The following is a 24276-nucleotide window of genomic DNA, read 5'->3' as shown; positions in this document are numbered from 1 at the left end:
CTGCCACCCCCGAGTCCATCAATGATGCCACCTGGCAGATCCATCTCGTTGGAGGTCTTCCTCTTTTTCTCTGACCCTCCACCCTACCCAGCATGACATCCTTCTCCAACGATTGTTTCCTCCGTACTACATGTCCAAAGTAGGAGAGACGAAGCTTAGCCATCCTGGCCTCCAAGGAGCACTCTGGCTGCACTTCTTCCAAAACAGATCTATTGGTTCTTTTGGCAGTCCATGGCACCCTCAGTATTCTCCTCCAACACCACAACTCAAAGGCATCAATTCTTCTATCTAGTGCTATTATAACAAAAATACCACAAGTGGGTGGGTTTAACAAACAGAAATTGATTTGTTTATACTGTGGCGGTGGTAGTTTTGTAAAGTGGAATCGTTTCTGACTCATAGCAACCCTACATAGGGTTTCCGAGGCTGTAAATCTTTATGGGAGCAGAGAGTCTCCTCTTTCTCCCGCAGAACCAGTGGTAGTTTTGAACTACTGACCTTGAGATCAGGTGCCCAATTAGTAACCACTTCACTACCAGTGCTCCTTGGTGTATACTGAAGTTTGAATGCAGTGTGATAGCTCTAGAGGAAAGCTCTCTCTCACTATCCATATTGGGGGATGTCTCCTCAGATTCTATTCTTATGTTCTTTGGCGATCATGTGACTTTTACCTTTCTTTTTGTGTTTAGATGCTTGCTTATCTGCTCTTTTGTAACTCAAAAAGGATTAGTTTAAAACACAGTCTAAACTAATACTGTCTCATTAACACAACAAAGTTCACCCCAAAACATTTCTATACCAAAATGGGTAGAATGACCCATTGCCATAGGGTTCACTTTGACTCATAGTTACTCTATGTTCATGAGACTGAACCTTACTTACATGAACAGACAGCCTCATCTTTGTCCCACAGAGCAGCTGGAGGGTTTTAACACTGACCTTCCAGCTAGCAGCCTAAAGACTAACCTGCCTGGAAACAATGCTCCTTAACCTCTGGTATGTTGTTGTTACATGCTGTCTAACTCTTAGCAACACTGTATAGGGTTTCTCAGGGGTACCACACCACATTTTTCAGGGACTATAGAAAATTCAGGAGTCCTGGTGTGGCGCTTTAGGATACGCACTGAACTGCAAACCACAAGGTCAGTGGTTCAAATCTACCAGTCACTCCTAGGAAATCTTACATGGGGTTTCTTATGAGTTGGTGTTTAGTTAGCAGCACTTAACAACAACAATATAGAATTTATAGTAGATTCATTTGAGAAATGTAAGCAATATTGACAAAGAAATATTTTTTAAAGTGTTAAGAGTTCTAGGTTGTATCATTTTTACCATTTTAGGCCTTTCTCTTTCCCTATAATAGAAAAAGAGATCTTGAGAAAGGCTTACACTATTGTGTGGTTATTTATTTGTACTCCAGTTGTTCAGAAAGAATTTAAAACAAGAAAATTATTTGTAAGGTCAAAGTCCCTAGATTTTCTGTCTTCTTTTATAGACTAATAATAAGAAACAATTTTTTCAAAAGTAAAAATCCTGATGGCAGAATTTCTGAGGTATTACCATCATAATACTAATAATTGTTCAGAAATAAATCTTTCAGTGAATTTGGTGATTCTTAAAAAACATTTTTTTGCAAGATCACTCATATGTATAAGGACACTGAAAAATCATCTGTAAACTCACAGAGCATAATTTTTATTTATATTTATATAATTCATGATGGGGACAGTAAACATTCATGTTCTTCTAGATCTATTCTGAGACAATTTCTTTCCTAGAACATTCATTTTGATGCCATGTTGTAAGCTCTGTAAAGGAAGCCCAAACAATGCTTACCTAAGGCAACATTAGGAAGTACTTTACCAACATACTCTGCTACTAGATTAAGATACTAAGTTACACAACAAAACACAGCCAAATATGTGATGCTGGTGGTAGTTGTGTGCCGTGGAGTGGACTCCAACTCAGAGCGACCCTGTATAGGAATTCCAAGGCCATAAAACTACAAGAGTAGAAAGCTTCATCTTTTTCCATCAGTGACTGGTAGATTCAAACAGCTACCTTACAATTAGCAGCCCAACTCATAACCCACTGGGGTACCAGGGCTCCTTATAAAGCATTGACAATTTAATAAAATCTTCCTATCTACATTGACAGAGAACTTCCAGAGGTTCAAGCCAGATTCACAAGAAGACGTGGAATGAGGGATGTCATTGCTGATGTCTTATGGATCTTGGCTGAAAGCAGAGAATACCAGAAAGATGTTTACCTGGGCTTTATTCACTTTGCAAAGGCTTTCAATTGTGTGGATCATGACAAGCTATGGGCAACATTGCGAAGTATGAGTATTCCAGAACACTTAACTGTGCTTTGGGGAATCTGTACATGGACCAAGAGGCGGTTGTTCAAACAGAACATGGGAAGACAGAATAGTTTAAAAATGAGAAAGGTGTGCGACAGGGTTGTATTCTTTCATACTTATTCAACCTGTATGCTGCTGTGGCACTATGGGTTAATGTGCCAGACTGCAAAGCTGCTTGAACTGCAAGGTTGGTGGTTCAAGCTCACCAGTTGATCCTCAGAAACCCTATACAGTGTCGCTATGGGTCAGAGTCAATTCGATGGCATTTAACAACAACAACATGCTGAGCAAATAATCTGAGACGCTGGATTATATGAAGAGAAAAATGGCATCAGGATTGAAGGAAGACTCATTAACAACCTGCGATATGCAGATGATACAACCTTGATGCTGAAAGTGAAGAGGACTTAAAACATTTACTGATGAAGATCAAAGAGCACAGCCTTTGGTATGGATTGCATCTCAATGTGAAGAAAACAAAAATCCTCACCACTGGACCAATAAACAGCATTCTTATAAATGGAGAAAAGATTGAAGTTGTCAAGTACTTCATTCTTCTTGGATCAACTATCAACATTCATGAAAGCAGCAGTCAAAAAACCAAATGACGTATTGCATTACACAAATCTGCTGCACAAGATCTTTTTAAAGCATTGAAGAGCAAAGATGTTAGTTTAAGGTCTAAGGTGCGCCTGACCCAAGCCATGGTATTTTAAATAATCTCATATGCATGCAAAAGCTGGTCAGTGAATAAAGAAAACTGTAGAAGTGATGTATTTGAGTTATGGTGTTGGAGGAGAATATTGAACGTGCCATGGGCTGCCAAAAGAACCAACAGATTTATGTTGGAAGAAGTGCAACCAGCGTGCTCCTTGGAGGCCAGGATGGCCAAACTTCATCTCTCATTCTTCGGACATATTGTCCGGAGGGACCAGTCACTGGAGAAGGATATCATGTGTGGTAAGGTGGAGGGTCAGAGAAAAAGAGTATGACCCCAATGAGATGGATTGGCAGAGTCGCAGCATCAATGGGCTCAAGTGTGGCAACAATTGTGAACTTGGCCCAGGATCGGGCAGTGTTTTGTTCTGTTGTACATAGGATCGCTATGAGTCGGTACTGACTCGATGGCTCCTAACATCATCATCATCAACAACAACAACAACAACAACATCATATTGTCACATCAGAAACCTGTGATTTTTTTATTTTCTTGAGAGAAGAACAGCTTGGGCCCCTATGAGCATAAGAAATCAAAGTTAAACATATCCCTAGCTTTAACATATTTAACATGAGGCAAGAATGTTTTTCAGTATTGATTATTGAGTTTCTCTGTCTACATGTACTTTTTCTACATATTTCTCTGATGGCCTTCATTAAGGCCCTAAATGAAAAGTAACTACATGAAAAATTTAGGGTGGGCTGGTGGAGGTATGATGGGATGGATTTATAAAACCAGAATAGAAAAGGTCTACCCTATTCTCTATACACAGCTTTGGTTATACTTGTTTTTATATGATGCAGTCCCTCATCTTTCATTTTTGGGGAAAAAACTGGATCCCATTGGCCAAAGGTTAACAATCACTACTCCAATGAAACTGGTAATCACTGAGATCTCAATGATTTTAATAAATAATAAACAAAGCCTGTATGAAAGAATTTTGGAGCTGGATGGATCATTACTTTGTCACTTGTCCTTATGATTATTTAGACATTTCCAGAAGAACTATTATTGATATTTTCTGACAACTTTGAAAATTTCAATTATTGGCAATGATTTGGTTTTTTTTAAAGAATAAAATGGGTTTATTATCTAATTTTAAATACTCCCCTGAATTAGAAGTGCACATTTACAGTTTTAACTCAGATGCTTTTAAATGCGTTTGTTACATAAAGCCTTTAAATAGTCAAAAATTAGAATAAAACATCAATAATATATATAAAACAAATTATAGATTTAAATACACCCTTGTTTATGTTTTAAAAATATATAAGACCATACAGGAACCATACGCTAAACTAAATCAGAAAAATCATCGTTCTAGTTTTGGCCCATTTCATAAAATGTCTGTGTAATGGTGGTGGTGTGCCATGGAGTCAGTTCAGACTCATAGCGACTCTGTATAGGGTTCCCGAGGCTGTAAATCTATATGGGAGCAGAAAGCCTCAATGTAGTTTCGAACTGCTGACCGTGAGATTAGCATTCCGATTTGTAACCACTAGGCTACCAGAGCTTCTTTATAATAGGATGTAACATCTATTTATTTCAACTTTCCAATTTGAAGCAGTGCTAACGTTGTTGTTGTAAGGTGCCATTGAGTCAGCACCAATTCATAGTGACCTTATGCACAACAGAGTGAAACACTGCCCAGTTTTGTGCCTACTTCACAATTGTGCTGTATTTTTGCCCATCACTGCTGCCACTGTGTCAATCCATCTCATTAGGGGTCTTCTTCTTTTCTCCTACCTTCCATTTTACCAAACATAATATCCTTCTCCAGAGTTAGGACCCTCCTGATAATATGTCCGAAGTATGAGAGACAAAGTCTGGCCATCCTGCCTTCCAAGGAGCACTGAGGCTGTACTTCCTCCAAGGCAGATCTGTTTGTTCTTTTGACAGTTCATGGTACTTTTAATGTTCTCCTCCAACATCATAGTTCAAATGCATCAACTCTTCTGTGGTCTTCCTTATTCACTGTCCAGCTTTCTCATGCATATAAGGTTATTGAAAATACCATGGCTTGGGTCAGTGGCACCTTAGTCCTCAAATTGACATCTTTACTCTTTAACACTTTAAAGAGATCTTGTGAAGCAAATTTGCCTAAGGCAATACATTGTTTGATTTCTTGACTGCTGCTTCCGTGAGTATTAATGGTTGATCCAAGCAAAATGAAGTCTTTGACAACTTCAATCTTTTCTCCATTTGTATGGATGTTGTTTATTGGTTCAGTGGTGAGGATTTTCGTTTTCTTTACATGGAGGTGCAACCCATACCAAAGGCTTTTTGTGGTTTTTGATCTTCATCAGTATTTTAAGTCCTCTTCACTTGCAGCAAACAAGATTGTATCATCTGCATATATCGCAGGTTGCTAATGATCTTCCTCCTATCCTGATGCCACATTTTCTTCATATAATCCAGTTTCTCCAGTTATTTGCTCAGTTGTTGTTGTTGTTAAGTGCCGTCGAGTCGGATCCGACCCATAGCGACCCTGTACAGGGTTTCCGAGGGTGTAAATCTTTACGGGAGTAGAAAGCCTCATCTTTCTCCCGCGGAGCGGCTGGTAGTTTCGAACTGCTGACCTTAAGGTTCGCAGCCCGATTCGTAACCACTACGCTACCAGAGCTCCTTGCTCAGAATAAAGATTAAATAAGTATGGTGAAAGACTACAACCCTGGCACACACCTTTCCTAAATTTAAATGACTCGTTCCCTTGTTTTGTTAGAAATACTGCCTCTTGGTCTATGTACAGGTTCTTCATGAGTACAACTGTTCCAGAATACTAATTTTCCACAATGTTGTCCATAGCTTGTCATGATCCACACAATTGAAAGTTTTTGTGTAGTCCATAAAGCACAGGTAAACATCTTTCTGGTATTCTCTGCTTTCAGCCAAGATCCATAGAACATCAGCAATGATATCCCTCGTTCCAAATCCTCTTCTGAAACCTCTGGAAATTCTCTGTCAATGTATGGTTGCAACCATTTTTAAATTATCGTTAGCAAAAATTTACTTTAATGGGATATTAATGATACTGTCCGATGATTTCCCCATTCTGTTGGGTCACCTCTCTTTGGAATGGACAAACATTCCAGGTAGTTGTCTTCCAAATTTCTTAGTATAGATGAGTGAGTGATGCTAGTGTTGCATCAGTTTGTGGAAAGATTTCAATTTATATTCCATTAATTCGCTGAGTCTTCTTCTTTGCCAATGATTTCAATGCATCTTGAACTTCCTTCAGTATCATTGGCTCTTGATCATAGGCTACCTCTTTAAATGGTTGAACATCAACCATCTCTTTCTGGTACAGTGACTCTGTGTATTGCAAGACTCCAAATTGAGACTTCATCAGTACCACAGAAGGCAAACAAAACCAAACGTATTGCCACCTAATGGATTCTGTCTCATAGTGACCCTACATCACAGAGTAGATTTATAGGAGCAGGAAGCCTCATTATTCTCTTATGATTACCCTAAAAACACACTTAAAGGGACAACATTTCTACCATGAACGCATAACTGCAACATTTTTCTCTGATCTTCTTCCTTACCACCAAGATAGGCAGATTTTCCATTTTCTTGTTTAAGCAGCCTTCTTCTAGTTAATGAAAGGTCTCCTTTGCCTTTCCTCATTCTCAGGTCTTCCATTAAACAACTCAATCATTTGGCTGAGAACAGGCTGCTAAATTAGTTAGATTAATAATAAACCAGGCCTTAAGGGCAAAATACCTTATTAAGTATAGTTCACCTCTTTAAATGTTTGGTTTGTAAGCACTATATGGGGTGATCCTTAACCCCACCAAGCAAGGTAGCAGATGTGTCTCCCCATTCTTCTAAGGCAGCTATGGGAAACATAATAGAAAGTCACTTTGGCTTGCAGTGTATGACACTATGACATCATTTTTTAGCATTCTTCATGTTTTCAGAACTGATGTGATTAATCTGGACATTTCTCCTCTTGATGTCTACAAGGATTGAAATCTTTAAAAATAATACTTATTCTGTATGATTATGTCCATAAGGGACAACATATTAAGGCACTTCAAATGGTTCACTCAGTGTACTTGTTAGGATCCCATTGATAGCAACCCTGTGTAGGGTTTCCGAGGATTGGCTGCTTAGTTGGAACCATGGATCTTTCGGTTCAAACTGACCTTTCAGACCAGTGTTTATGCTACAGCACCACACCGGGACTCCTCAGTGCTCATATTAATTCCTCTTGTGGACCCTGGACTGCTAACTGCAAGGTCAACAGTTCAAATCTACCAGTCACTCCATGGTAGAAAGGTGAGGTTTTCTGCTCCTGTAAAGATTCACAGCTTTGGAAACCTGATACAGAGACACTATGAGTTGGAACCAACCTGCTGGTACACAACCACCACCATCACTATGCGGCCATGTAAGGAGCCTGTTAGTTCAGGAGTTCAAGTGTACCAGCTGAGCTGTTGGGGAAAGATGAGGCTGTCTGCTCCTGTAAAGATGTACAGTTTCATAAACTCTATACAGAGTCACTATTAGGCTATGAGAGAATTAAGTCAATGGCAGTGAGTTTTTGTTTGTTTGTTTTGTAGTCACTTGACCAAAGGGTCAAGGAAACTAACATGTAGATTTAAGCCAAAATGAACAAAAATCCCAAATACTGTTTTGTGTAGCACTAGTTAGCTAGAAATGATAATGGAAATGACAATAATGCACGTATCGTAACAGACATTTCCGAACTTAGCATTATGATATGAAGTCTTGGTGTAGCACTGTAGGAAAAGCACTGAACTGCAAGGTGGTGATTCAAATCCACCAGCCATTCCTTGGAAACCCTATACCTGGTCACTATGAGTCAGAACCTACACAAGGGCACTCATGAACAACAGCAGGATTATCACACTGTATTATCATAACATGTTTTCTTAAGTGCCATCTAGTCGATTTGGACTATAGCAATATACCGTTTCCAAGGAGTGGCTCATGAGTTTGAACAGTAGACCTTGAAGTTAGCAGCAGAGTTCTGATGCTACAGTGCCACACTTGTTATTGTTAAGTTCTGACTCACAGTGACCATGTATAAGGTTTCCTAGGAGCAGCTGGTAAGCTTGAACCACTGACCTTGTGGTTCAAACTGGCCTTGCAGTCCAGTGCATTAACCTACAGGGCCACACCTGGACTCCCTTTTATACCACAATTGGACCTAAATATTATTTTTTTTATCTCCTCAGTGTCTTCTGATCTGAATTTGTCTTCACTCTTAAATAGAAATTTCTAATCTACTAACATAATATTTTGCATTTTTTATCTTAAATATTCGGCAGTTGAAATTACATTCCTGTAATTATAATTATAACTAATAGTCCTTCCATTTCCCATGTCATAATTAATGTCAAGTTCTATTAGAGCACAATCAACTGCCTTTTCACTTACGATGTTTCTTTTATTTCCACAACATTCATGGTATATTGAATTAAGCAATAAAGAGTTCTAGAGGCCTCCTCAAAGGACAACCTTTGGATCATAAACGCTTAGTAAATTGACTTGTAAGATATTCTTTGCATTATTTTTAAACCAGATAGAAAATTGCTTCTATTATTTCAAGCTTAATTGGTGAAAAAAGAGATCAATGATTTAGTAATAAATGTGCTAGATTTCCTAAGAGGTTATTTAATGTGCTCTCGGCAAAGATGAGAGAAGAGATGGCAACAGAACAAAATGTCTAGAAATCATACTTGTTGACTACAGTGCATGACATACAGAGATGTGTCAACTTAATTGCAGCAATTTTGTGGGCAGTAAAATACATTTTGATACCCGCAGATTAATTTTTCATGGGCCCCAGTTACACTGTTACTACATGGCTTTAAAACTGTTTCCAGAAGACACAACTTTACTCTCAAAACTATTTAAGCCATATATTATTGGCAGTACTGAAATAAGAATTTAACAGTGGTGTACAGAGCAGGTAAAGTAACAAAACTTATTAAATATTTTTAAAGGAGCCCTGGAGGCATAGTGGGTTACATGTTGGGCTGCTAAGTGCTAGGTCAGCAGTTCGAATTCACCAACTGCCCCATCAGAGAAAGATGAAACTTTCTGCTCCTATAAAGGTTTATAGGCTTGGAAACCCTAGGCAGGGTCCCTATGTATGGGAACCAACTTGATGACACACAACAACCACCCCTAAAATAACACAAAACTAACACTTCATTAAATATTTTAAAAGGGCCCTGTTTGTGCAGTGGTTAAGGGTTCAGCTGCTAAGTGAAAGGTCAGTGGTTCAAACCCACTAGCTACTCCACAAGAGAAAGACATGGCAGTCTGTTTTCTAAAAACTGGAGGCCATGGAAACCCAAAAAGGCAGTTCTAACCTCACCTATAGGGTCACTATGAGACAGAATCAACAGGATGGTAATGGGCTTCATTTATTCATTTTTTCAATGTTAAGAAAAGTATTTTACAAGTCATTTGCAAAAGATACATATGGCAAAAGAGACAGACACCCTACATGCCTATACAATAAGTCACTAGACTTCATTTTGGATGGTTATAAATGACTAAATCTGTATTTCTGAGGGTCAGTGATTGAATCTCTGTTCATGTTTATGTGAGGTCCACAAATAATGTGATTAAATCTTACAGTATCACCGCCAGTGGGGTTCATATCTCTTAAAGACTATATATTCTCAGTATCGTCTAATATGTCTTTAATGTTATATTGTTGTTAAGTGCCATCAAGCCAGTTCCAACTCATAGTGACCTGGTGTGGGGTGTCTGAGGCGCAGCTGGTAGGTTTGAACCAACAACCTTGAAGTTAGCAGACAAGTGCTTATCCTATAGCACCACACCAGAACTCCATATATAAGATAAGTATAAGGGGGGAAATATATAAATATATGTATGGAGTAAACCACAGAATCAAGAAAACCATTTTAATGTTACACTTTGAGAGATTTACAAATAAAAACATGTCTGCAACACATGAAGGAATTTTTAAATGTCATGTTATACCTATCTTCTAAAATCAGTTATTTGCGTTTTTAAAAATGAACTCTGTATAAAGTTTCTTGAGATTATGATGAATAAAAAATTTACACAGCAGCATTAACATGTGGTTTGAAGGATGAGGATAATACCAGTTAACAGTATTTGCAACTTACAGAGAGAATTCCATCCCATTTGTTATAAAAACAATTATATTGTTGGGTTTTCATTATGGATATGTACAATAATTTATTTATGAAGTGTTCTAAACTGAAACCAGTTATATGGGACATTTCAGGTCAGCCCCCAGATTTAAAGGCCTGGAGCAAAAATCCAAACAAAGTCTCTTCTCGACCATATGAATAAATTTTTTAAATTATAAATCAGCTAAATAAACTCTTAAATAAATTATGTCCTCTCCTCCATCCTTAAAAATACATCATCAAAACAACCAGGTCAAATTTAGAATTTTGAGAATTTCCTAAGATTAGTGCTGGAATAGGATGGTATAGAGAAAACCAGCCCAGGTCATCAACCCTCTTCCTACCCCTCAATTCAAAATTGTACTGTATGGTAGGGGCCTCAAACATAAATAAGCATGTGGGCAATTATGCGCATCCAAACTTTGTCCTCATCCCCCAAACAAATAACTGCCCCGTGGCTGCCCTCTGGGACCTGGGTATAGACACATGTTAACAGGTGCACTCTACTCTCAGGAAAATGGACCTGGGATGGACATGCTCATACCCTGGAAGTGGACTCAAGGTCAGTGGACCAAGAATCTTTGGGTACCAGGTAACTGAAATGATATTAGAAAGTGTAGGCAATTTCACTTCTGAGTTGGCAATTCCCCTTAGCTCTTAGAATTTCTAGCCCATGAGGAAGGATAATACAAAAAGATATCCAGAGGGATTCTTTCCAAATTTCAGGACTGAAGGGAGGGGCACCCCTCGAGGTCAGCTCTAAGGCATTGCATAATAAAGAAAGCAATTTTATGTAAGTTGGAAAATCAAGAACTAAAGACAATTTTCTTTCCTCAGGTGATAGAAACACACTCGGTAGAGTTACTATTAGAAAAGCAATCATTCATTCATAAAGAATATCCATAACTTTGCATCCTCACAAAAGAAAATTACTTGCTCTCAAATATTTCCAGGCTCTCAACCATCAATTCACCACATGATTATAGTAATGCTAATAATAATACTGGAGTCCTGGTATGGCACTGTGGGTTAATGTGCCAGACTGCAAAGCCATTTAAACTGCAAGGTTGGCCGTTCAAGCTCACCAGCTGCTCCTCAGAAACCCTATACAGGGTCACTATGGGTTGGAATTGACTGGACAGCACTTAACCACAACAACAACAATACTGTTTGAGGGATGTATGATACCTTTTTATAGACATTAGCTTTTATTTCATCCATCTTTTCAAAATACTTGAAATGTGAGAAAGCAGATATTCTGATTTTCCAGTTCATAACAGGAGAAACTCAGCATGGATCGGCTAAATCAAACTTCTAAGATCTCCAGATCTCAAGCCAAAAGTTGGCAAAGTTCATGGTAACAACTAGAACAGACTACAGGTCCTCTTCACTTTCAGTGAATCCCTCCCCACTTTGAAATAACGTTCTGTGGAATCTTTCTGGCTAAAATGAGACTACAGCTGAGCCCTACAGACTATAAATCTGTATATTGCCCTTCCTCTCCTTATATACACTCATCTCTACTTCAGGGTCTTTGAAATCTTTGCCACCAATGAAGAAAAATGAAACAAAACACAGCTATAATCAATAAGTTACTCAGTATAGATGAATATTTTCTATAAATATAGCTATTAAACAGCAAAATAGTACAGGAGTAAGATAGAAATAATCACAAAATCAAGAAAAGGCTTAAAATGTTACTATTTTGGACTGAGAATGTGCATAATTTTATAAACTGGACTTTCCTTTGGACTGGTTTTATTTCTAGATGTTATTTAAGCCATCAGCTTAAGTCAAAGTGGTTTCACCGTCAAACACTTCACATGCAGAAAAAAAAAATCAAATAAAAGATAAAATCATAAAGAGTCCATAAAAGATGGCCAGGAACCATCCAGTCTGAAGGTAATACTAACCCAAGTATTTAGGTAAGTAAGAAGATGATTTGAATGCAATTCCATCAAAAAATGAACCTACCTGAATCATACGCAAAATCTCTGGGTTCCTGTTTAATCATCAGTGGAGGGGGGAAGCTTTGGCTGGCTGCACCGCCAACCATGGTGTTGTGTTCATATACTGGGTCATGGTACTCCTGCTTAAAGCCTTGAGGTGGGAAGGGGATGTTTGGCTCAGACATCTGGCGTTGGTACATAGGACGTCCTTCCCTTGGCATTGTCGGTAAAGGAGGAAAGGAATTACAGGGTTCCGAAAGCTGGCGGCGAAATCTGAGGAATAAGAGCATGTTTCAGATAAAATGGAAATAACTACTCTTTAAAATATTGGTATAATCTTTAACTGCTTAATTAATGAACATGATACCAGGTGACCCAAAGTGTAAATCTTTAACAAAGGCTAGATTTTTCCCTCTAGTTCAATAGCACTGTGCTTTGTAATCATAGTGCTTTCTAATCAGTCCCTTGCAACACCTCTTCAGTACATTACAGTAAGTTAAAGGAGCACATGGAGTAGAGAGAGGATGCGCTATTTTGAAGACAAATATGCCCTTATAACTCCTGGTGTGGCACTGTAAGATAAACACTGAGCTGAGATCCGCAAGGTTGGTGGTTTGGCAATTCAGACCCATCAGTTGCTCCTCGGAAACCCTATACAGGGCTTCTATGAGTCAGAACTGACCGGTTCAATGACACTTAACAACAACAAACCTAAGAATGTCCAATTCTAAATAAATTGGGTTATTTATATAATTAAAAGTTTTAAAAATAATTATATATAATAAAAACTAGGGAAAACAGAAAGGATCTGGCCTCAAATTCTATCTTCTATCCTCCAAATCTCTCACCAAACTAAGCAACAAACAAACAAACACAAACCTACTTAATGGTTTCCTTTCCATTACCATCAGTTACTAAGAAAAAGAGAAAGGAATCCTTGATTCTTTTCTGAAATAGATAGGACTCTTAATTCCTCAACAATGCCCTAATAAATATTACTTCCTAATAAATAATATGGGGTATTATTATGGCTAAATTAGGGTGACTTTTAAAAGACTACTTCTTTACTGTTAAACAGCAATGGAACCTATTGGCTTCCAATAGCATTAAACAAAGTATCAGGTTGATAAAAATTAGCATAAATATATACAGTAGATCTCCAAAGATGAACAAAGAAGCAAGCAAACAAACATTCAGACATTGCATAGATGGAGCACATGAAATTGTTAGGTAACAAGAACGTTCTGAGGCCTTGGCAGAAGGCTGAGAGTGAGATTCTAGGCTTTGCTCTCGGTTATGCTGTTTAATGATTGGCTAATCACATAATCGTTCTATTCAGTGTTTCTCATCCATAATATCATTGACCCACCACAAATATGTGGATTAATTAAAGATTTAAAAGTGCTCTAAAAATGCCCAGGAGCGCTTAAACATAACCTATTCAACATTTGTATGTGAAGAAATAGGCCTTTGAACCACCACCTACCCACCCACTAAAATAATTGCTTAAACTTTAGTTTGGTACATTAGCATTTAATTTTGGTAATGTTAAATAAAAATAAGGAAAGAGGTAAAGAATGGAAAAGCAACTGTTTGAGGATTTCTAAGAATGCTCCATCCTGTAATTTAACTCTAGGTTCACTGGCTACCACACAAAGCTCTGAAATTCCACCTACACCTGCAGAAAATAAACTTAGAAGCTCGGATATTGCAAAACAGTTAGGCTGACTGGCACTGCATTCATTTCCCTTCTCTTGCTTATTTCATTAGCCAAAAAAAGAAACAGAAATTATCATTAAGAACTGTCAAGGAGTGAATCAGAAAATTGTAACTTGAAGTTAAAATAAGAAACCAGCTCACTTGTGAAGCCTTAAAAGGAAGTTAATAATACTTGTACTTTCGAAAGCTTTGTAAGGAATCAAGCCATTTGTTTTTACGACTCGACCTGATTCCAGTTGGTACTTGCTGGAGACCATTTATATACCAAACACACATTTCATAGGAATCTGCATGTTTTTGATGCAATTCTTGCGAACCGCTGACCTATAGTAAAGAGAAATTGATTCATGAAGCAACTCTAAGAGAGATAATAGTACTGAAAGTTGATGAGCGTTTAAGAGTATAAGTGGTGGGAAACAGTGAGGAAAAGAAACAGAGAAAAAGGGTTCCTATACAGAAGGTTCAGGAAGAAGTGCCAAAGGGCTGACCAGAGAATCAGAGTGAACCTGAGGAAAGGAAGCAGGGTGTAGGCCAGCTGGCCCCAAAGCATTTGCAGATTGAGGTGGGGTGCCTGAGCTGGCTATCTGGGAAAGGGTCTGTCCCCAGAGCAAATGTGCCACTTATAACTGAAGAACTGTCATTTGTTGGCCAGGGCCATCCAAGAAAACCTCCTCAGAAACATAAGGCTTCAGAGAATTTCCTAGGATTGGCCAGCTGGTTCTAGCCTCAAAACTCAGTGGGGGACAGTGGGAAAAGACCCTGAGCTTCCCTCTTACAGTTCCGGGCCGGCTGTTCTCAGTCTCAAATATTCAACTTCAAGTGGAGAAATTAAAATGGATTTGGCTAAACAGCTAAAGTTAGTTCACCTGAAATGAGGAATACTGCTTGTTCGGTAGCCACACTCCACAAGAAACAAGCATTCTGCAGAGAGCAAACTACACAGTTTACAATTCTGGCACTCGTTTGAAGTGTGAGAGACTCAGTTATCAAGAATTCTGAGAAATCACCAGAAGTGGGAAAAACAAAATTTGTTTTTTGTGTGCTCATATTCTTTTTTTTTTCCTTTTCAGTCCTGCACAATGTGCTTGTGTTTAATGGCCCACCCTGCAATAAGAACGCTTTCATGTGTATTTACAAAACTGTTTACACAGATGCACATACCATTACCCTCTGACAAGGTCTCAAGCTTACAGAGTGAGAAGGAAAAAGAATAGTAAGCATTTAATAAGAAGAGCTAGTGATGAAAACTAAGGTAAACAAGATATAGCTTAGTTTTTTATGCGAAAGAATGCTTTTATCTTCTCCATTCATACCAAAAAAGCTACTGACTTTGAGATTAAGTCCTGTCATATACACTATAAAAAGCTGATTTGAGTGTGCCCTAAGTTTTAGAAAGGTGCTAGGGACGTATCTTTTGCGTTCCTGTGCTGATCTAAAAAATTCTTTTGGATGAGTTATTTTTAGAATGATGTGTCAGAGCTGGTTTGCACCAGTTTATGTGGGCAGTTGTTAAGTGTTCAGGAATTTTGTGAGCCAATTGTTAACAGAGCTATTATTAATAATTAAATTATATAACATGGCAATTAAATTACATTTAAAAATAAAAGCAATTAAAAACTCAAGTGTTATTTTACTATATTTCTCTAATTATGTTCTTGAGGTCATTATTATGCTTTTATATTAGTGTGCCACTATACATCTCTTTCCAAATCCACATTCAGTGATGTCACATAGATGGTTTGTGATTGGTCATGAGGGCAGCTTTTACAACACAGACTTAGAAAATGCTATAAATCAGAGTGCTTGGTGTTAAACATTTACTGTTGTTGTTAAGAGCCGTCGAGTCAATTCCAACCCATAGAGACCCTGTATAGGGTTTCCGAGGAGCAGCTGGTGAGCTTGAACTGCTGACTTTGCAGTTCAAACGGCTTTGCAGTCTGGCACATTAACTCACAGCGCCACACCAGGACTCCAAACATTTACTAGTATAGATAGATAGATAGATAGATAGATAGATAGATAGATAGATAGATAGATAGACAGATACACATAGACACACACACACACCTATATATACACACACACATATATATACAATGCAGAAGACGAAAGCAGGAACACTATACATGATCAGATAAGCAGGATATTAAGGTAGTGTCTAAGGACCTCCAAAATCCCTTTAATGTTTTATTTTAACATGAATTTCTTTGTCTCTAAATTCAAGAATTTCCAGTCTCAGCATCCCTAACTCCATATTCTAGTTTTTGTCTTGTTCCTTTAAGTAATACTACCTAAAAATACTTTAACTTCATATTCTCAGTGTCCAATTCATACATCTATATGCATTTAACATTCAACATGTGCAAAAGATGGTAAATGTATTTAATAAAATAAGTTCTATTCCACAAAATTATCTACAGAGAAACCAAATTCAATTAAAGAACCTACTTCCCTAAGCCACCTACTAAAATCAGTCTTTTAACTTTATAAAACAAGTACACACATATGCTCATATAAGTGAGATGATCTGATTTAAAGTTTAAGTGAAGCAATGTAATTCAAGCAAACAGAAAGGGAGATGTTCAAATGTCACTATACAGATAAATTCTTCCATTTTAGCAACCAATTTACATGTTTATAAAAGGAATGTTTATAAATGACCTTCTCCATATATTGTTTGTAACTACAGATAAGCAAGTTTTTTCTAAAAATATTTTGCACAGATGTGCAAAATTAGTATTCACCTTAAATCAACTATGAGGTCTTTAGATGTGGCAATAAGAATTTCTTCCAAGAATAATAAAAGCATTTTTTCTTTTTTTTTTTTTTTTTTTCAAAAACGATATCTGCAGTTTACCTGTGGTCCATGGGGTAGCTGCTATCTTGTATGGACTGCGATGGAGGGAGGTGAGCTGGGAAGGCCCGGTCAGGTTTAGGGGTGTGAGTTGAATTTGGAGATGCATGATGCAGTGGGGATACTGGAGTGCTGGATGGTGTTGGGGGATTTGAGGGCCTCATTCCCACTTGTGGCTTCTGATCATAGGCACTACCCAAGGAACAAAAGAAAACAGAAAATTTGTTTATACAGAGTAATTTAGAAAAAAAATTCCAAAAAGGAAATTTCTATGTATGCTTTTCCTTTTCATTCCATAACCTGTAAACTTCAAAATCTCCATACTCTTATACAAAAAAATTGCCTAAGTTAGACATAACAGCATGAGTAGGTGTTTTTAAGTATGCATACAAACAACTTAGCATAAGGAAAACCTCTGTCCATGATAGCAGCGATACTACTTCTACATATGTGGGATCAGCATTGGACTGCAAACCACAAGGTCCACAGTTCAAACCTACCAGCTACTCATCAGAAACACTATATAGGGTTGCTGTGAGTTGGAACCAACTTTACAGCACTTAACAATATTTTTTATATATTTTCTTGAGCATGTTTGACATATCTTTCCCAAATCTTTAAGTACTTGTAAAATTATCATTCTTTTTCTATAAAAGATTTTAGAACAAGAATTAGCATTTATATAATAAAATGTGTCCAATACCTGGCTTTGCCTTTATATGTGGTAGAACCTTAAGGTAATACTTTTGACTCACTTACATATATTATATGTACTAGTATACATACATATTGGAGTCCTGGTGTGGCACCACAGAATAATACACTGCACCCCAAGTTGGTTTGGACTTCAAGGTCAGCAGTTCCAACTTACCAGCCGCTCCTTGGAAACCCTACACAGGGTCGCTATGAGTTGGACATGGCACTTACAACAACAAGTATATATATTAAATAAAGGATGCTTAGCATTACCTTCCTCATATGAAACAATGCAGAATAATAAGGAAAATTAAAATATCACTGATAAATTTAAGCTTTCTTAGCATAAAAGAACAGTTACCAATTAATGTTATTAAGGATAAAATGTTATTATAATCTAACACCTCAACTTTCACTATTACAGAACAAGAAAATAATAAAGCTTGTTTTATATACAGTTGACCCTCGAACAACACAAGTTTGAATTGCACAAATCCACTTTACTTGAATTTTCTAAAAATCCCATGTGATGTTAATAATCTCTGAGTTCGTTTCTCCAATAAATTACGTATTATAATAAAAAGGTGATGTCTCTCAGTTCCAATGTATTTTTCATCATCTTCAGTGCAATACCATAAGCTTTGAATAACACCTTGGGACCCAAAGAAATACTACTAGTGATGCTGGACGTGCTCCCAAGAAGCAAAGAAAAATCATGACATTATAAGGAAGTTGAATTTCTTGATTATGTTCCATCAATTGTGATCTGCAGCTGTGGGGGTCCACCATCTGAATATAAATGAAATCAGAGTAAGGACCATTGTGAAAAAAGGAAAGTCAATTCATACAGCTACATCAGCAAGTGAGATAAAGTTGCACTTTTTGTGAAATACTTTTTTACCTCATGTTGAGAATGCCGTGTTTATGTGTGTACAGCATTTAGTACATATAATACACACATATCATACATATAACACATACATATCATACATATAACACACACAATATGTGTCAGTGGACTATTTATGTTTTTGGTAAGGCTTCCAGTCAACAGTTTATAATTGGTAGTTATGTTTTGAGGGAGTCAAAAGTCATATGCAGATTGTCAGCTGTTCAAGTGGCTGGCAATGCATTGTTCAAGGGTTAACTTTATATTTATTAATTTAAATAGGTTTCTCATGTGTAGCTTTTGAGAATGATTTAACCAATTTTTTTAATTTATAAAGGATTTCACTAAAAAGAACTTTTAGTTAAATTTCCAAACAAAAAGATTTCTAGGTTAAAATATTGTATTTTCTTTTAAATACATATTTTTTTTCTTAAGAAAATGACACTTAGTCTTTCATTGACTTGTAAAATAATGTATTATTTTGCTCCATATATACAATAGAATTACAATCAGAAGTACAAAAACACTTTGTAGAAATGAAGGAATATGTGCTGTGTAGTAAGTCTACTCCACATTTAAATGAAGTCAGCATGTTTGGTTCCACCTAAGCTATTACCATTATTTAGAAGAAAACTCATTTCTTTTAAAAATGTTTACCTATTTCATTCTGAATGAAAAAAGAAGAAAATGGGACACATTTTCTGTACTAGTAGATTACTTTTCCCCCATGAAGTGATATGTTAAATTAGATTGTTTGCCTACTGATGATCGTATCAGAATTTATTTTTATACATCAAATATCACTGTGGGAATTATGGTCCCTGAGAAGAGTCTCAAAACATCAGAGCAATTCTCTCTACTGCTCATAATTTATGGATGCCAAGCATATAAAATTTCATAGTCACATGTATGATCAATGCTGAAATGGAAGGACAATTCTATATCTAACCAGTTCATTGATTAAAAAGGGTTTTAATATGTTAAATAATGTTGCTTTGCATATACAGTACTCTTAAGGAGAAAATGTAAAAATAAAACTAAACTATAAAATAACAGAATGACCAATATTATCTCAGTATGCTTTAATAATTTTCTTTCAAAAAAATAAAAAAATAAAAAAAAAAAGCTTTGTGATTTCAACTGAGCTGGCTCATAATTTCAGGCTCTGGTGAACTACCTAGAAAAAACCATATAAAAGACAAGTTTACAAAAAGAAATAGTAAGAGAATATCTGAAAATTGGTCAGTTGCCATGAGATTGCAAACATCTACACTCCTAGAATCTTATATATCTTGCAAACAAAGAGTGTGTGTAGTAAACTTATGATTAAGAGAAAACCCTTTTGGATAATAATGTATTATGAAACTGAATCAGTATGTCTTACAATGCAATGCAAATATATGTCATCATTTTTATAAGTTTCCAAACTGCTTCCTTTTAGGGACTAAGTTTTTACTGTGTTCATTGAGAGTAATAATATTCAATACACAGTGCCAAGTTTTTCTTTATGCAATTAGAGGCCGATCTAAAAAGTAACAGTGTGCAATTTACTATAAAGGGTTTTAAATGAACATGCATGTTATCAAATTTTCTAACAAATGAACAACGTACTTTTTACTGCTCCACCCTTTAATATTATCAGAGGGAACAACTGGCTTTTTAATACATAATAGCCTCTGCTAAGCCTTATAAAATTCTAGTTTCACTGCAATTGTCCATGAATGCATATTATAGATCATCTACAAAGCCTGTCAAATAACTAATGTACTGCTTAGACCTGCCAAATGTTTCATTTTTCTACAAACTCTCTATCTAAAGTGTGTAATGTATTCATTCTAATGAGAACTTCTAAAAGCTGCTAATGCCAAGTAAGACCCTCTTTTCAAACTCAAGATGGATCTTCTATAGTAGAAAAACGACTAATGATTTGGATAAAAGTTATTGCTTTAAAATGATTCTAAAAGTGTGTGATCAAATGGTAAACGGTTCTTTGGAGTTCTATTAAATGCATTACCTAATGAGCCTGTTATATGCTGAAGTTGAAACTCATAAATTATAACTTCAGATTTTATTTTACCTTGGCTTTTTTGTTTGTTTGTTTCAATAAGAACCCCCATCCTATACACATACACCTGTTTTCTTTACCTGACATTGTACAGGCACTTTTCTCCATAGCTGAATTTAAAGGGCTGTTCTTGACTGCAGGCAGAGCCGAGTTCTGAACACGGACTGTGGGGTTCTTTCTTGATTTTCAGTGGTAGGCCATGAAAAGCCACTAGAAAACAAAACAAAAATCACCACATGACTTATATGCAGTTTGAAATTAAGTGTATTGATCTGTTCTACATCTCTTGTTTAAAATGTCACTATCATATTTAATATTAATTTGCATATATAAGCCTGCCTAAATTCCTTTTCTGTTTTTATTCTGTAGCAAAATGTGTGCTTTTATTACTTAAAGTCAAACCAATCTTCTGTAATATGTTTAGTTGATAGTAACCATGGTAGAATCTCAATTTTCAGAAAGTAAGTTTTGAAAATATTTCAGAAAGATTTCCAAGGAATGAAGCAGAAAAAAATATAACTGATTAGCCAAAACTTATCGGTAGCCTAATTTTTGGCATTACTGAAAGAAAACTATCACAATTGAATCAATAGCAATGTTTTATTGGAACGACAAATGTAGCGTGAAAAACACGAAAGGAAAATAACAAAACCAGTAGTAACTGATGATACTCTGGTCAAAAACTCACTATCTTTGAGCACAATTTTCATTTACAGAGGTAAATTTATCTACCTATTAACAGAATTCTGAACATAAAATATGAGAAATATGTGAAATTTATTTATATCATGGTGTTAAGTGCCACTGAGTCGGTTCTGACTCACAGTAACCCTGTATAGGGTTTCAGAGACTTGAAATCTTCACAGGAGCAGAAAAGTCTCATCTTTCTCTCAGAGTGGTTGGTGGGCTGGGCCCACAAACCTTGTGGCTCATAGTCCAGAGCTTATTATATGGAACCATCGCACTCCCTTATAACATGCAATCTGCCACAAATGATTATACTATATGAAATAGATCTTCTTTATCATATGATTTCATGTATGATTGTATTTACATAGATTTATTCAATGATTAATATAATATAAATGTTATATAAAAAGATGAAGATTATAAGAAATATGTATACTTTCTGGAAAATCATAACTTCAATAAATACCATAATATCCTACATATATTTTATTCTTCTATATGAAAGCACACAAATATGTATCAGAGATACCATCAGAATAATTCAAGTCTTGGTAGAAATAGAGAATTTAAAAAAACAAAAAGATGTAGTAGTAGATTTTGTTTTCATATATAATATGTATAACTATAATTAATCAAGGAACAAATACAAGAAAGACACAGATTCTGGATATTAATCTTAACTCCTATAAGCACTGGAGTCCTGGTGTGGCACTGTAGAAATAAAGCACTGTACTGCAAGTTCCGTTTGAAATGCAAGGTTGGTGGTTCAAACCCACCAGCCACTTCTCAGAAACCCTATACAGCAGAGGTGGGGAACATGCAGCCACCATATCTGGCTGCAAAAGGACCTCAAAATCATGTGATCTGGTCCTGACAAAACATTTGCAATTCCAGCCATCACATGCTTGTTGTTTTTAAGTGCCATCGAGTTGCTTCCAACTCATAGCCGACCCTGTATAGAGTTTCCAAGGAGCACCTGGTGAATTTGAATCATCGTCCTTGTGGTTCAAATCGACTGATAATTCAATTATCAGAGAATTATCCTACAGCACAACACCACACATTAGTAGGGGTGAGTTAATTAAATGTTTGACCAAATATATAGCAGGTTAACTTCTAAGTGATAATTTTGTATAGCCCACGAATGATGTTTTAAATTTTGAATGAAAAAAGGCTCCCCACCCCTTCTAGTTCGAACTACCAACTGTTCCACAAGAGAAAGATGAGGCTTTCTGCTCCCATAAAGATTTACAGCCTCAGAAACCCTTGCAGGGTTGCTATGAGTTGAGACTGACTCCACGGCACATAACAGCAACAACAACCCCTTTATACAGGGTTGTATAAAATAAAACATAGAATGGTGTGTCTGTGTTCCATAAAGGAATATATGACAAGAGAAAGTTAATATAGGTTATGATGCTATTCACTGTTGATTATATTATAGTGATATTAACTTATGTGTCATGTACAATTTTGAACATAAAAATTTGGTACCAAGATTTATCAAGCTTCAAGAAAACTTAAAAATAATTTATTTGTATAGCCAAAAGACTTAGATAGAAAGTGTTCAATAGTACTCAAAAGCCATCTGAGACATTCTAGAGTACATACTTGCCAGATTTAAGCTTTACTTGAATTAAAGCTTATAAGAGGAACTTAGGCAGCTGGGTGGTGCAAACAGTTGAGCACTTGCTTACTATCCAAAAGGTTGGCATTTGGAACGCACACGTCTGGCAGTCTGCTTTAACGGGTCGCAGCCTTGACAATCCTTTAGAAAAGTTTTACTCTCCACGCATGGGTCACCAGGAGTCAAAATCGACTCCACACAAATAACAACTACCAAGAAAAGCTTAATAAGAGAATAATCTTGCTGGTGGTCATTTTGAAGTGTTATCTTGGTGGAATGTGTGATTCTATATGTTTGCATCTATGCTTACATAAAATAAGGTCAAGAGGAATAGGAAGAAATGAGGAATATATATATGCATATGTCAAGGGGTAGCTTAGTGGTTACGAATCGGGCTGCGAACCTTAAGGTCAGCGGTTCGAAACTACCAGCTGCTCCGCGGGAGAAAGATGAGGCTTTCTACTCCCGTAAAGATTTACACCCTTGGAAACCCTATACAGGGTCGCTATGTGTCGGAACCGACTCGATGACACATAACAACAACAACAATGTCAAGGGTATCCATATGTATTAGTTTTATCAATTTGTTTTTGTTGTTGTTAAGTGCCATGGAGTTGGTTCTGACTCACAGCGACCCCGTACAGGGTTTCTGAGACTGTAAAATCTTTACGGGAGCAGAAAGCCTCATCTTTCTAACGCAGAACAGCTGGTGGTTTCGAACTGCTGACTGTGAGGTTAGCAGCCCGATTCATAACCACTACACTACCAGAGCTCCTTTTGATCAATTTATAAAGTAGTAATTTATTAACTATTTAGAAAGAGAGACTTAAGAACCTCAAGAATCAGTGATGACATGAGAACTTACTTGGATCCTAATTTGAACATATTACTTACAGTAAGAATTATGAGATAAAAAAAACAACACTTGAATATGTACTGGGTATTTTAAGGAGTAATGTAAAGAATTGTTCATCTTGCTGATTGTGATATTAGCGTGGTTGTTGCTGTTGGTGCCATCAAGCCGATTCCAACTCATAATGACGCTGTATAGAATTTCTAAGGAGCAGTTTGTGGATTTGAACTGCCAACCTTGCTATAGCAGCCCAGTGCTTATCCTATAGCATCACACAAGGACTCCAATAGTATAGTGGTTCCACAAAAAAATAAAAATAAAAGGTTTAGTGATAAAAATTCATAAAGTATGTGCAAATAAAATAAAATATCTGACATTTTCTTTAAAATAGTCTAGCAAGAATAGAAAAATCTTAGTTGATAAAGAGTTCAAAGTAGCAATAGTAATGGAGGTGGTAATTATGAGCCACAGTATCGGTTCTGACTCATAGCACCCTTGTATAGGTTTTCCAAAGCTGTAAATCTTTATGGGAGCAGAACGACTCATCTTTCTCCCATGGAACAGCTGGTAGTTTAGAACTGCCGACCTTGAGGTTAGCAGCCCCAAATCGTAACCACTACGCTTCCAGGACTCCATAGTATTAGTAATAGCATTAGCATATTCTTCTTACTTTTATGTAGACTCTAAA

At 36.6% G+C, this 24276-nt stretch overlaps 1 protein-coding gene across 6 annotated transcripts in view; it reads right to left on the bottom strand.

Annotated features, from left to right (window-relative positions):
• ETV1 (ets variant 1) overlaps nucleotides 1-24276 on the bottom strand; it is a 110796-nt gene that overhangs the window by 29202 nt on the left and 57318 nt on the right. For 5 of the 6 annotated variants that reach the window (XM_006834241.1, XM_006834240.1, XM_006834242.1 and 2 more), the window contains 3 exons: nucleotides 20499-20628; nucleotides 16772-16960; nucleotides 12221-12468 (listed from right to left, as the gene is read on the bottom strand). In XM_006834241.1, coding sequence (XP_006834304.1) covers nucleotides 12221-12468; nucleotides 16772-16960; nucleotides 20499-20628 — 567 coding nt within the window. The remainder of the gene's footprint in view (nucleotides 1-12220; nucleotides 12469-16771; nucleotides 16961-20498; nucleotides 20629-24276) is intronic. The other variant, XM_006834245.1, reaches the window with a different exon arrangement.

The sequence above is a fragment of the Chrysochloris asiatica genome, unplaced genomic scaffold, assembly GCF_000296735.1.
Source record: "Chrysochloris asiatica unplaced genomic scaffold, ChrAsi1.0 scaffold00010, whole genome shotgun sequence".
In the NCBI taxonomy this organism is placed as follows: Eukaryota; Metazoa; Chordata; class Mammalia; order Afrosoricida; family Chrysochloridae; genus Chrysochloris; species Chrysochloris asiatica.
The sequence above is the reverse complement of the archived record's forward strand: the minus strand, read 5'-3'. Positions and strand labels throughout refer to the sequence as shown.